The sequence below is a fragment of the Myxocyprinus asiaticus genome, chromosome 5, assembly GCF_019703515.2.
Source record: "Myxocyprinus asiaticus isolate MX2 ecotype Aquarium Trade chromosome 5, UBuf_Myxa_2, whole genome shotgun sequence".
Taxonomy (NCBI): Eukaryota; Metazoa; Chordata; class Actinopteri; order Cypriniformes; family Catostomidae; genus Myxocyprinus; species Myxocyprinus asiaticus.
In genome coordinates, this window is record NC_059348.1 from 26,980,275 (window position 1) to 26,993,927 (window position 13,653).

General features: G+C 44.9%; 2 protein-coding genes across 2 annotated transcripts in view; one reads left to right on the forward strand and one right to left on the reverse strand.

Annotated features, from left to right (window-relative positions):
• Positions 1-13,653, forward strand: part of LOC127440281 (UPF0415 protein C7orf25 homolog) — a 340,920-nt gene that overhangs the window by 275,461 nt on the left and 51,806 nt on the right. The window lies entirely within an intron of this gene.
• Positions 1-13,653, reverse strand: part of LOC127440282 (vasoactive intestinal polypeptide receptor-like) — a 75,782-nt gene that overhangs the window by 29,128 nt on the left and 33,001 nt on the right. The window contains exons 4-5 of the mRNA XM_051696768.1: positions 4,812-4,918; positions 4,320-4,417 (exon numbers count right to left, since the gene is read on the reverse strand). Of these exons, the coding sequence (XP_051552728.1) occupies positions 4,320-4,417; positions 4,812-4,918 (205 nt within the window). The remainder of the gene's footprint in view (positions 1-4,319; positions 4,418-4,811; positions 4,919-13,653) is intronic.

Genomic DNA, 13,653 nt, shown 5'->3' on the forward strand with positions numbered 1-13,653 from the left:
AAAGTTGAGTGGAAGGAAAAAGTGTGGAAGAAAAAGATGCACAACCAACCGAGAGAACTGCAGCCTTATGAGGATTGTCAAGCAAAATCGATTCAAGAATTTGGGTGAACTTCACAAGGAATGGACTGAGGCTGGGGTCAAGGCATCAAGAGCCACCACACACCGATGTGTCAAGAAATTTGGCTACAGTTGTCATATTACTCTTGTTAAGCCACTCCTGAACCACAGACAACGTCAGAGGCGTCTTACCTGGGCTAAGGAGAAGAAGAACTGGACTGTTGCCCAGTGGTCCAAAGTCCTCTTTTCAGATGAGAGCAAGTTTTGTATTTCATTTGGAAACCAAGGTCCTAGAGTCTGGAGGAAGGGTGGAGAAGCTCATAGCCCAAGTTGCTTGAAGTCCAGTGTTAAGTTTCCACAGTCTGTGATGATTTGGGGTGCAATGTCATCTGCTGGTGTTGGTTTTCAAAAAACACAATGGACCAAAGTCACTGCACCCGTTTACCAAGAAATTCTGGAGCACTTCATGCTTCCTTCTGCTGACCAGCTTTTAAAGATGCTGATTTCATTTTCCAGCAGGATTTGGCATCTGCCCACACTGCCAAAAGCACCAAAAGTTGGTTAAATGACCATGGTGTTGGTGTGATTGACTGGCCAGCAAACTCACCAGACCTGAACCCCATAGAGAATTTATGGGGTATCGTCAAGAGGAAAATGAGAAACAAGAGACCAAAAAATGCAGATGAGCTGAAGGCCACTGTCAAAGAAACCTGGGCTTCCATACCACCTCAGCAGTGCCACAAACTGATCACCTCCATGCCACGCCGAATTGAGGCAGTAATTAAAGCAAAAGGAGCCCCTACCAAGTATTGAGTACATATACAGTCAATGAACATACTTTCCAGAAGGCCAATTCACTAAAAATGTTTTTTTATTGGTCTTATGATGTATTCTAATTTTTTGAGATAGTGAATTGGTGGGTTTTTGTTAAATGTGAGCCAAAATCATCACAATTAAAAGAACCAAAGACTTAAACTACTTCAGTCTGTGTGCATTGAATTTATTTAATACACGAGTTTCACAATTTGAGTTGAATCACTGAAATAAATGAACTTTTCCATGACATTCTAATTTATTGAGATGCACCTGTATATCATATCATCACTGTCCGGTGAAAAACACGTATCTCCACTTACCATATATGGAATGCGCCTAATGACCTTTTCCTACTGCAGGGTTCCCCAATTAGATTTGACCAAGGGCCATATTCTGTCAACAATACAAAGCCAAGGGCCACTGCCCTCAATGTTATGAAAGTGTTTGTGCTGCTGCTATTATTATTATTACTATTGTTGTTTTGATTGTTTTTGTTAAAAGAGTCGTGACATAAATATCCTGTTTTTTTGTTTGTTTTTTAATAAGTTTTTTCTCAGTATTAGTAGCCTGTTTTATTTATTCAAACAATTATGAACATTTTGTTTGTATACAGAAAAACAAAACTACACAACTTTGCCTGTTGAAAAAAATTTAAATAATAAAAACTTAATGAAAAACAAAAAACTTTAATGAACAATCTGGATCTCCATGTTCTCCATGGAACCGTTCCTGCTCATCTCCAAACGGGACCTACTCCCTGCACTTTCCCTAATTACAAATTCTGTTATTAGACCTGTTAGCATTAATATTGTTATTGTTCTTCCTTTGATTAATGGGGGTCAAACTGTACCTGTATTAACTGACATATACTCCCCATTCAATGAGAGAAGTGACAGCGACGGGCTGAAGCAACCTCTGATGTTGGGACTTTACTTTGCTGTAGCAATCCTGAGACACTGATCAAGATGTGCACTATCCTGGTTCTTGATGATATTCATTATAGAAAACGATGACTCACAGATGCAGGTGCAGCTGGCATCCCCGAAAATTATACAATTGAACCGTTTGTACTGCAAACACCTGGTCTGTTTTTGAAAGGCTGCTTATGGTATTTTGTCTTAATATACATTATTTAATGTATATCATATTCTCCTGGCATTAAAAATAGCAGAGAGGTTTACATGCAATATTTTACTGTACACAAACAAACTTCAGAACCACACTGCTATATTTATTGTGAGGAAAATATAACAAAGTATTGCAATAATTTCAAAAAAGTAAAGACCGTGAGCCAGTGATTTCTTATTTTTAATATTAGTCCTATGCATCGTATTTTGTACTGTACTATATATGTTATTCTTAATGTGCACTATTGTGCATGTGTATTTTTATCACAGAACCTTGTGTTATATTAATCCAGACATTATAAAAAGAGTAGTTTGGTTCGGGAGTCCGTTTACTCGTAGCAAAATACATGTTCAAATATAAACAGGATGATATTTATGCAACACCATGGAAAGGACATTTCAAAAACAGTTATGCCAAAATAGGTAAATAAATGCCATAACAGCATTCATCTAGCATTCACAGCTGGGCAGGGCAGGAGACTGGGAAAATGTTTGTAGAACAGCAACAACGCCGCCTACTGTACGAGGGTGAAATTGTGTTTTGTTTTTATTTTTCAAGGACTCTGTGTGTGTTTCGTCGGAGGTTCGTCTTGCAAAATCGTCACAGATTTGGTGTGATCAGGCCTTTGGTGCGGGCCAAACAGTTGTCTCTCACGGGCCGGATCTGGCCCGTGGGCCGCCTATTGAGGAACCCTGTCCTACTATTTGAAATGTGCATTGAAATGACCAGTGAAAAGAGGTTTAATCAGGCTTAATCTGTTTAACAAGTATCTTCATTGGCCATGTGAAGTGTCCATCAAAACCGCGTATGACCCACCCTTATGTTTTGAAGAGCGTCAAATAATTTACCTCAGCTGTCCAGCTGTCAATTGAAGATAGAGTTGGTCTGCTCATCTATAACACCACCACCACCAATGTAAAGTATCTACTCTTGTTCTTGTCCTTGAAAGGAGTCCAAAAGTATAGACTTGTGTATATAACACAATTGATTTTTAGTTTGAAGTCTAGTGAAGAGATTGCCTACATCGCACTGGCTCTGTGATTTCCCTGACAACCAAAGCCATTCATGCACGCACAATGTCAGGACAGGTGGCTTTAAAGAGTAGACTATACCAGCCATATACGGTTTGCTGATTTCCATCTCCGCGAAACCACAAGTGAAAGCTAATTCTGACTGGCAATTTATGCGTTGGACCCAGAAAACGCATCTCGAAACCGAACTGTCCACTCAACAACCGGACAAGAAACCCTAGTCATAAAATTGATTTCGACCTAAAATAGTTAGTGAAAGCTCAGATTATTTCCAAAAATAAATTCTCTAGCAATCAATAACCTACTAACTGAGTTCTGGGAACACAAAAATTTAGACTCGACTCTGTAACTGAACATGCGCCACTGGATCACACTGGAACCGTTTATGTCCACGTTTGCTAACAAAACTCCATGCAAGTCTAATTAAAATATGGAATATTTCACTAACAGATGTGTAATGATACAATTCTATTTATGGTGCTAAAGGTGATTAATATATGTACTTTTTGGTTCATTTTTTAAGACTGTTTATGAGAAAAAGAGTTTTTCCATGCTCTTCAAAAACACATTTTTTGGAGATACGTGCTTTTCATCAGACAGCAATGTAATACGGATGTAGTTATTTAAATTCAGGATTTCAAGTCTATACAATGTTCAGGACAGACAATGTTGTTTTCCTCTGTTGAGAGGCGAGCCACTCATTCTATTCAGCACACACTGGGCTCATTGTCTGCCCTTCAAAGCAGAGTAGGCAAGTCATATACTGTATGCATGACAACTTACATACAATGCACACATACACAGACACCCAAGAACTATGTTTCTATTTAATTAAGTGTAAGACTTCAAAAGCCAAAAGAGGAAGCTTTTCAATACACTTGAGATCTGGCATGACCTCTCCATCTAAGATCACTGAGGGGAACGTGGATCTCATTTATCACAGAGAAGCTCCAAATTAGAGTTTACGGACCTCTAAGCCCTCTGAGTGTTTGAGAGGTTGAGCAATAATGAGAACTGTGTATATCCCCATTAAATGCCTGAATCTGTGGCATTTCTTGATGTATTAACTGTGATATAAAATAGGGCATTTTGAGTAGGGTTGTTTGGTTTGACTGCAGTATGATTTAGCAGAACACTGATTCACTGCTAGATAAAACACAACATTTTTGCATCTACTAAGAACAGAAAAACTATTAAATGGCAGATATTTGGAAGTTTTTTCAATACAAGAAGGGTCATAAAGTGCCATGGTCTTGTCCAAAGTTTTGAGTTGCATGGAGGATTTACCTGAAAAAGCACAGTATAATAATGGCAATGATAAGGGATATAAGAGACACAGTGTGACCAATGGTGTATCCAATTCTCACAGAGCCCAGGAATTCACCCTACGTGGAAAAAACACAGAAAACAATTGCAACTGCATCAACACACTGATGATGATTAAACAACACTGGAATCAAGACTACATGCCAGCTAATGATTGCCTTAAGTGTATGTTTAGCTAAATGCCATTTAGCAGCTAGCAATTTCCTTTAAAGCAACTTAACACAATTATTTCCGATACAGCAACCCTGGAGCAAACTGGGGTTAAGAGCCTTATTTAAGGGCACAAGGGTCATAGAGGCCCTTAACCTTTGGGCTCCTACCATCCAATTGATTACTTTTAGATTTAATTACTGGCATATATTTGATTAATGATTTGCTCAGTACACCTATGAATTACCTTTATCAAAAAGCTAGAAAAAATAAAGATGAAATGCTGCGCTGCGTCATACGCACCACATTTCCATCCTCTGTGATATTGGGGTCGTAGCCACAATTAAACGCAACGACAACTGGGTTTATTTCGGTCCAGCCATTGGCAGTACAGCTCTTCGATATATTTCCTGCACAAAGCAAAAAGGCAGAGAATATGTCAAAAACCGAGAGAGAAATATAGAATGCCAAACCTGAGGTTTTCAATCCTAGCATCATTCCTCCAGTAATCACTGTCACCCACATTTAGTACACACAAGGAAATGAGCACTTCTTGGATTACTCTTAAAACCCAAGACTCCAATGAATTAATCAATGGGAAATTACTTACATGCACTGACAAACTTGGAACATCTTTTTTCTGTATGTTGTAACACAATTTTGTGATCTGATTTATTTTGAGCTAAATCTAACTTTGAAAGGGATTTTTGGAACGGTTTTCCTTGCAATTTGGGGAAGCAGATTTCATCACCTGATTAGATTGAGCTAAACGTTCATTGGATTGAGAATCCTCTCAGGCTTGGAGGACTTCAGATTGAATCAGGGCAGATCTAGGGAAGGGGCCACGGGGGCACTGCCCCCAGCTGAAATCTGATTGGGCTTCCCTCGATATCATGGCGCAAACCAAACCTCATGCAACCTATTTGAATTCTGCATGAGAATTTTCTATTTTAAAGTTCTATGGAGCAATTCAACAATTTTAAACAGCAAGACGGCACTGACGAGGGAAAGTATATAATCAAAATGATTCCTAAATCATTAACAGAAGACTACAGACTAAAGAAGAACAGTTCCAAATCAGTAAAGTGGTTTACTCATGAATATTATAACGAGCCCTATAGAAATAACGTGTTAAGTTAGTTTGATTTCCCACAGCACCTTGAAGTGCAAAAAAACTCTGTTGAATTCAGAAGTTTCAAGATGCTCATATGATCAAAAATAAATTATATTCATTACAAACATGAAATGCAACAACATATCTCAAATATTAATTGCAATTATGTAAAAAAAAAATCGCGATGAACGTGTCTGTCAGCCACTACCAACCATTTTCTGATTATCGATACCCTTTACTACCATACAAAGGCCAAACTCAATAACTACACCAACACTGAAAATGTCTTGAATTATTTTGATTTTGTAGTTAATGCATTTTCACATCAAGTTTTCTCTGAATCTTAGCATATGAAACAAACTCTTCTGTCACAAGACAGATCATAGTGTAAGAGACCTGATTTCAGTCATAACTCAATTTAACGTTCTGAATTTGTAGAGCTTTATAATTCTAAACATTTCAATTTAACCAATTAACCAAAAAAGTCAAAGAGAAATCATCATCATCATTATTAATTTTTACTTCTTAAGAAGTTTCCATCTTTGTTCATATTTTAGGTTCTTTATCTTATTGATCTCCCTATCTCCCTAATATATTTCTTTCCACTCCATTCTCATATTCATCCTTGATATTATTTCTCTACACTCCTTCCTAGCATTCATGTGGACCGTGATTTTTCAGTGTAATTTGTATTTACGCAATGCTTATCCATTTATTTATTTCAGTATATTTTTAATATGAGGAATAAGTGCAAAATATAGGTACATGGGCCTTATGATCTTAATTAAGCCATGTTACGACAATTACAGACAATGAAATTAAGTAGTCTGAGTATCAACGTATCATTTTTCATGTAAAATACATTTCATGAAAACGTCCTGGTTACTTGCATAACCTCCGTTCCCTGATGGAGGGAACAAGACATTGTGTCGATGTAGTGACACTAGGGGTCACTCTTGGGAGCCCGAGACACCTCTGGTCTTTGATAAAAGGCCAATGACATTTGGCGAGTGGTATTTGCATGCTACTCCCCCGGACATACCGGTATAAAAGGAGCTGGTATGCAACCACTCATTCAGGTTTTATGCTGAGGAGCCAAGACAAGGTCCGGCCATTTCAGCGGGTAGTTCAGCATTGTGGCAGGAGGGACACAACGTCTCGTTCCCTCCATCAGGGAACGGAGGTTACGCAAGTAACCAGGACATTCCCTATCTGTCACTCACTCGACGCTGTGTCAATGTAATGACACTAGGGGTCCCTATACGAAACGCCACAACTGGCTGAACTGTGTTATGTGACCTGGCGGTGTGTGACGGGCAGACCACTGTGTGCCTCGTAGCCAGCATACCAGGTCGACACGTAACCTCCTCCAACATAGTTATGAGTGTCGACGGCCCTTTGGGAACAAGTCGACTACCCAAAAGATAGAGATGTACACCTTCAAGGTGGAAGGGGACAGCCTCCCTTCCAACCTCTCCTGCAGGAAGGAAAGCACTGATCCGACTGCTCATCTCTGGGGGTCTTCCCATCGGGAAGAACACCACTTAGTGAACAGACGCCACTTAAAAGGCATACAGGCGCCTTGCAGAGGGGGCCCTAGCCTGAGTGATCGTGTCTACCACCGCGGGTGGTAGACCGTTTAGGTCTCCGCGTCCCGTCCAGGGGCCAGACATGGAGATTCCAGAGGTCTGGTCGCGGGTGCCAGATGGTGCCCCGTCCCTGAGAAAGAAGGTCCTTCCTCAGGGGAATTTGCCAGGGGGGGGCTGTCGCAAGGAGTGTGAGGTCCGAGAACCACATCTGGGTGGGCCAGTAGGGTGCTACCAGGACGACCTGCTCCTCGTCCTCCCTGACCTTGCACAGGGTCTGTGCAAGTAGGCTCATTGGGGGAAATGCATATTTGCTCACGCCAGGGGGCCAGCTGTGTGCCAGTGCGTCTATGCTGAGGGGGGCCTCGGTCAGGGCGTACCAGAGCGAGCAGTGGGAGGATTCTTGGGAGGCAAACAGATCCACCTGTGCCCGTCCGAATCGACTCCAAATCAGATGGACCACCTGAGGGTGGAGTCTCCACTCTCCCCTGAGGGTAACCTGCCGTGACAGCGTGTCCGCTGTAGTGTTGAGGTTGCCCGGGATGTGAGTGGCTCACTGTGACTTGAAGTGCTGCTGACTCCAGAGGAGGAGACGGTGGGCGAGTTGTGACATACAACGAGAGCGCAGACCGCCTTGGCGGTTGACATATGCTACCGTTGCCGTGTTGTCTGTCTGAACTAACACGTGCTTGCCCTGGATCAACGGCCGAAACCTCCGCAGGGCGAGCAGAATTGCCAACAACTCGAGGCAGTCGATGTGCCAATGCAGTCGCGGGCCTGTCCACAGGCCGGCAGCTGCGTGCCCGCTGCAAACAGCGCCCAAGCACGTTTTGGAGGCGTCTGTCGTGACCACGACACGCCTGGAGACCAGTTCTAGGGGAACACCTGCCCGTAGAAACGAGAGGTCGGTCCAAGGGCTGAAAAAACGGTGACAGACCGGCGTGATGACCACGCGATGTGTCCCGTGGCGCCAAGCCCATCTCGGGACATGAGTCTGAAGCCAGTGCTGAAGCGGTTTCATATGCATCAACTCAAGTGGGGTGGCTACCGCTGAGGATGCCATATGCCCCAAGAGCCTCTGAAAAATTTTCAGTGGAACCGCTGTTTTCTGTTTGTACGCCTTCAAACAGGCCAGCACCGACTGGGCGCGCTCACTCGTGAGGCGCGCTGTCAAAGAGACTGAGTCCAACTCCAAACCGGGGAAAGGAGCTTGCTCTGAACCGGGAGGAGCTTGCTCTTTTCCCAGTTGACCCGAAGCCCTAGTCGGCTGAGAGCACCAAATCCCTGTGTGCGCACAACATGTCCCGAGAGTGAGCTAGGATTAGCCAGTCGTTGAGATAGTTGAGAATGCGAATGCCCACCTCCCTTAACGGGGCAAGGGCTGCCTCTGCGACCTTCGTGAAGATGCGAGGAGACAGGGACAGGCCAAAAGGGAGGACCTTGTACTGATACGCCTGACCCTCGAATGCAAACCGCAGGAAGGGTCTGTGTTGAGGAAGGATCGAGATGTGGAAGTACGCGTCCTTCAGGTCTACCGCCACGAACCAATCTTGATGCCGGACGCTCGCCAGAATACGTTTTTGCGTCAGCATCTTGAACGGGAGTCTGTGTAAGGCCCGGTTCAGTACTCGCAGGTCCAAGATTGGCCGCAACCCACTGCCTTTTTTCGGTACGATGAAGTAGGGGCTGTAAAACCCCTTCTTCATCTCGGCCGGAGGGACAGGTTCTATCGCGCCCTTCCGTAGGATGGTATCGATCTCCGCGCGCAAGGTAGCAGCGTTTTCGTCCTTGACCAAGGTGAAGTGGATACCGCTGAACCTGGGCGGGCGCCTGGCGAACTGAATCGCGTAGCCGAGTCAGACGGTCCGGATCAGCAATCGCGATGAATTGGAAAGCGCAAGCCATGCATCCAAGTTCCGCACAAGGGGGACCAAGGGGACAACGTCATCGGACGTACCAGCAGGTGGGGCCTCGCGGCGGGGCAGAGCTCGAGGTGCCACACCACGTCGTGGCCATGCTGAGTCTAGGGGCATCGAAGCACTTACCTGGCTCCTTGTGAAGAGACCTGTCATCATAACCCGTGGAGACTGCCACATCGGAGGCAGCTGTGTGCCACAGCTGGGCGCTCAGGGGCGGTAAGACCACCGCTGGAGCGCCAATCCTGCAAGGAAAAACCCGTGGACGGTAGTCATGATGACGACCATGCACACCGGGTATGTGACCCAGGGAAGAAGGAAACCGCTCTTTTGCTGAACTGTTGGGTACCGAAGCCATTTGGGCATGTGGCAAAATCAAACAAAAGGCAACAAAAGATTCTCCACCTGGCCCTCCACCGGGGGATGGAGTGGTCTTCTTACCAGCTCCAGGTGAGTGAGTTTCTTCGTCCCTGGGTTGCCCGTCTCAGGGGCGCTTTGAAGACCTCCGTGGGTTCTTAGAGGCTGACTGTGAGACGGGTGGCGTCTGCTTCCTATGGTGGGCTCCACGCTGGGGCTGGGCCGAAGGGGCGGGCTGCAGCAGAGCTGGTGCAGTCACTGCAGGGGGACGCCCTTGGTGATGAGCAGACGGGGTGAGGGATCTTGAGCCGCACCGGGGCAGGATATGCTGGATAGCCTCCGTCTGCTGCTTCACTGCCGAGAACTGCTGGACAAAGTCCTCGATGGTGTCGCCGAAGGTTGAGCCAAAGGTGGCGCTCCTGGACCACTAATGTGGCCATCGTCCGCCCGAGAGACTGCACTGTAACCTTCGTCGCTCGGAGAGCGAGGTCGGTCGCCGAGCGCAGTTCCTGCATCAAATCTGGGGCGGAACTACCCTTGTGCAGTTCTTTCAACACCTTGGCTTAGTGGACCTGCAGGAGAGCCATGGCGTGCAGGGCAGAGGTGGCTTGTCCAGCAGCGCTGTAGGCTTTAGCTGTCAGGGACGACGTGAACCTACAGGGCTTGGACGGGAACTTAGGGCGTCCGCGCCAGTTGGCGGCTCTCTGTGGGCATAGGTGCACCGCGAGAATTTATCACCGGGGGAATCGCCGTATAGCCCCTTGGCCGCCCTGCCATCGAGGGTAGTGAGGGTGGGGGAACTGCGGAATCGGGGCCAGGCAGTAAAAGGTGCCCCCCACGATTTCGTCAGCTCCTCGTGCACTTCCGGGAAGAAAGGCACTGGAGCGGGGCATGGCTGCTTTGAGCGGCGCCGCGAGCCCAGGAACCAATCATCGCCACGAGGGTTCAGAGGAGAGCGGAGGGTTCCACTCTAACCCGACTCTCGTGGCCGCCCGGGAAAGCATTTCCGTCATTTCTGCATCAGCCTGTGACTGGGCAATCGTCCCTGAGGAGGGGAGCCCAGCTGAGGCTTCTGCATCCGATTGGACAAGCCCGCTCTCCGATGCTGCGCTCGAGAGCTCATCATCTTCGTGGGCTCCGAACAAGAGGCCAGACTCGCCCTAGTGTCACTACATCGACACAATCTGAGTGAGTGACAGATAGGGAATGATCTTTTCAATTGTTACCCAAGAACCTCCCCTGATAACTTCTGTAGTATTTATGGTCGTTATTAATGAGTTGATCAGAGTATGTTAAAGATATAACAAAATTATGCAAGTATTGATAACAAGATTGTTTTTACATTCCTTGTGTATTAGGACATGTGTTCAGATTTCAAGAGCATAGACTCATGTTGACATGTTATTAATTTCACCCTTCTCTGCACACTATGGCCAATCTGTGGCCCCCTCCTTTAAAAAAATTCTAGATCCGCTCCTGGATTGAATGGTGCTGATTTTCGCACCCAGTCTGTTTTTGTGAAACAGACAGTAGACAAGCTCATCATCAGGTAATCATGCCAAGTGGAAGAGGAAAAATAACAGCTGTAGCTCTGCCTGAATGTCTTAATGCTGCCTGAATACCTGCTGGGAAATCACTTTACAGACTGGACACATCATGGCATTCAAATTACTGCATGACCTCTCTCACATAGACTTTTAGAATATTTGAGGCCAGATTTTTTTAGGGCTGATGTCACAACTTAAGATGAATTGAAAGGAATGGAATTTTGAAAAACAGAACCTCCTAAAGTATTTGCTGTATTAAGAGGAAAGGATTGTAAAGTTTGCCTCTAACTTCACTGATCATCAAAATTTCATGCTGATGTATCACTCTGCATTTGGAAATATTTAATTTCCTGCCAATTTTTTTTAAAGACCACAAAGGTTATTTTAATATTTTGTTTTTCACTGGTTCTTTTCTTCTGAAATTAATTTCCTTGGGGACAATTTGCCTGGTCCTAACAATTAGAGAAATGATTCATGAATAAAACATCATCTTCAACCCTGAAAATGTTACTCTCATTTGTAGGAACCTTGTCATCCTTAGGGAATGTTCTGGCATCAAAGAAGATAGGCGTAAACCTCTAGCGAATACATCAGGCTACACTTGTGGACAGAAATACACAATAGTACTATACAGGATTTGAAGTAAACCTACTATAAACAACAAAATGTCACAAAATATCAGCCATTATCTAAAAACGAATGTCTCTATAAAGTACCTCTTCACACACCAAAATTTAAACATGGACAGAGGACCAGAATAACAATATTTTTTCCCCTGCCCAGTGTATTTTCAAAGCACAGTTATTCTTTTTGCAACCTGGTCTTACAGAATCATGTTACTATACCTACAATTACAGTATGTATCGTGGCAGTTTCCTGGTGAAATTAGCACTAGAGGCGCTACAAAAACAATGACTTTTACTGACTTACTAATCACAAGTAAAAAAGCAGATTATAAGTTCATAAACACTTACATTTTACCCTGTTCCTAACACTGTGCTTTTTTATCTAAACACTTTTACCATAGCGCATGATTTAGATTTGAACGTTTTTATTACATAACTACATTTACAAGCTTGTTCAGATGCAGTAGCTCAATTGATAGACTGTTGCGCTTGCAAAGCAAAGGAGAAGGGTACGAGTCACGGAGAGAATGTGAGTTGACATTGTGGAGGCGAGGGCATGGTCAAGTATTCGTTTAAGAGATTAAGTGGTAAGGGTTCTCACCTGAGATGAATTGCTGGTTATTATTTGTTTCTGTGTTCACAGTCCTCAGAGTGTGAGATGAGAGAGAGTGAGACAGACACCTGATGCTGTGTGTGTTGATCGCCCGGCCCTCAATGTTATATTGAAGCTTCTCTGTTACGCCTTATGCGAACTTGTTTTATTGTTTTGTGCATTAATAAATAGAGATATCCTTGAGTTGGGATCGCCATCTCCCGCTTCCTCATTCCATTGAACTGTTACACTGGTGCCAAAACCCGGGAAAGGAGGAAGAGCATGCTGTCCGGGAGAACTTGCCGCTGCCATCTGCTGGGGGGCGGACGAGCCCGCTGCCATCCGCCGGGAGATGGAGGGACCATTGCTGTCCACCAGGGGACAGAGGGGTCGCTGCCATCCACCAGGAGGCAGAGGAACTGCTGCCGTCCCCCAGGAAGCGGAGGAGCCATTGCCGTCCACCAGGAGACGGAGAACCCGCTGCAATCTGCCGGGAGGCGGAGGAGCTGCTGCCATAAGCCAGGGGATGGAGGAGCCGCTGCCGGCTGCCAGGAGGCAGAGGAGCCCACTGTCGTCCACCAGGGAGCAGAGGAGTGGCTGAGGACCGGGTGGGCGGCGTGCCTACAGGAGCCAAAGAAGAGCGTTTTCTTTTCTTTACTCTCTCTCTCCCTTCCCTCTCTTTCTGTCTCTACCACTCTCTTTCCCTCTCCCTCCCCTCGTCCTACCCAGGTTCCAAGGAGGTGGGGAAGACCAGCCAAAATGATCTGATTGCTTAAGCAATTGCGTTTTTAAACAATTAGGTTTAAGGTTTAGGCTAGAGAGGTTGGTTATGTTTATTTAAATCTTGATAGAGTATTAACCTTAAAATCCTCATCTGTTTTTCATCTCACATTTGCTTTTTATGATACCGTTGGTTAGGTTTATGGTTTAGGGTACGGAGGTTAAAAACCTCATCTGTTTGGGAGAACATTTAACTTGCTGGTAACACTTTGCAATAAGGTTCCATATGTTAACATTAGTTAATGCAGGAGTCGCCAAACTACGGCCCACGGGCCGAATAGAGCCTTGCGAAATGTTTTGACCGGACTGCACTGGAAGCGTGAGACTGCTTTGGTGGCTTTTCATGCCTTTAAGACTGAAGTCCAAGTGTTTTTAACTGCCCATTCTTTAATAACAGTTCCTTTGCAAAGCTTGAATCATATTATGACTGTTCACAAGCAATTCGCGCTGACATGAGCTGGAAAAACCACACACACATAGTCCAAAGCACGGTGAAACAGGACACTCACACAAAGGTGCACTGAGGTGCAGATCGCCAGAAAGGCACCCAAACGGTTGATCAAACAACAAAAGTGCCTTTACGTTTTTTTATTGAAACTTGTCTGGTTGTAAAGAGCAACGTCTCTA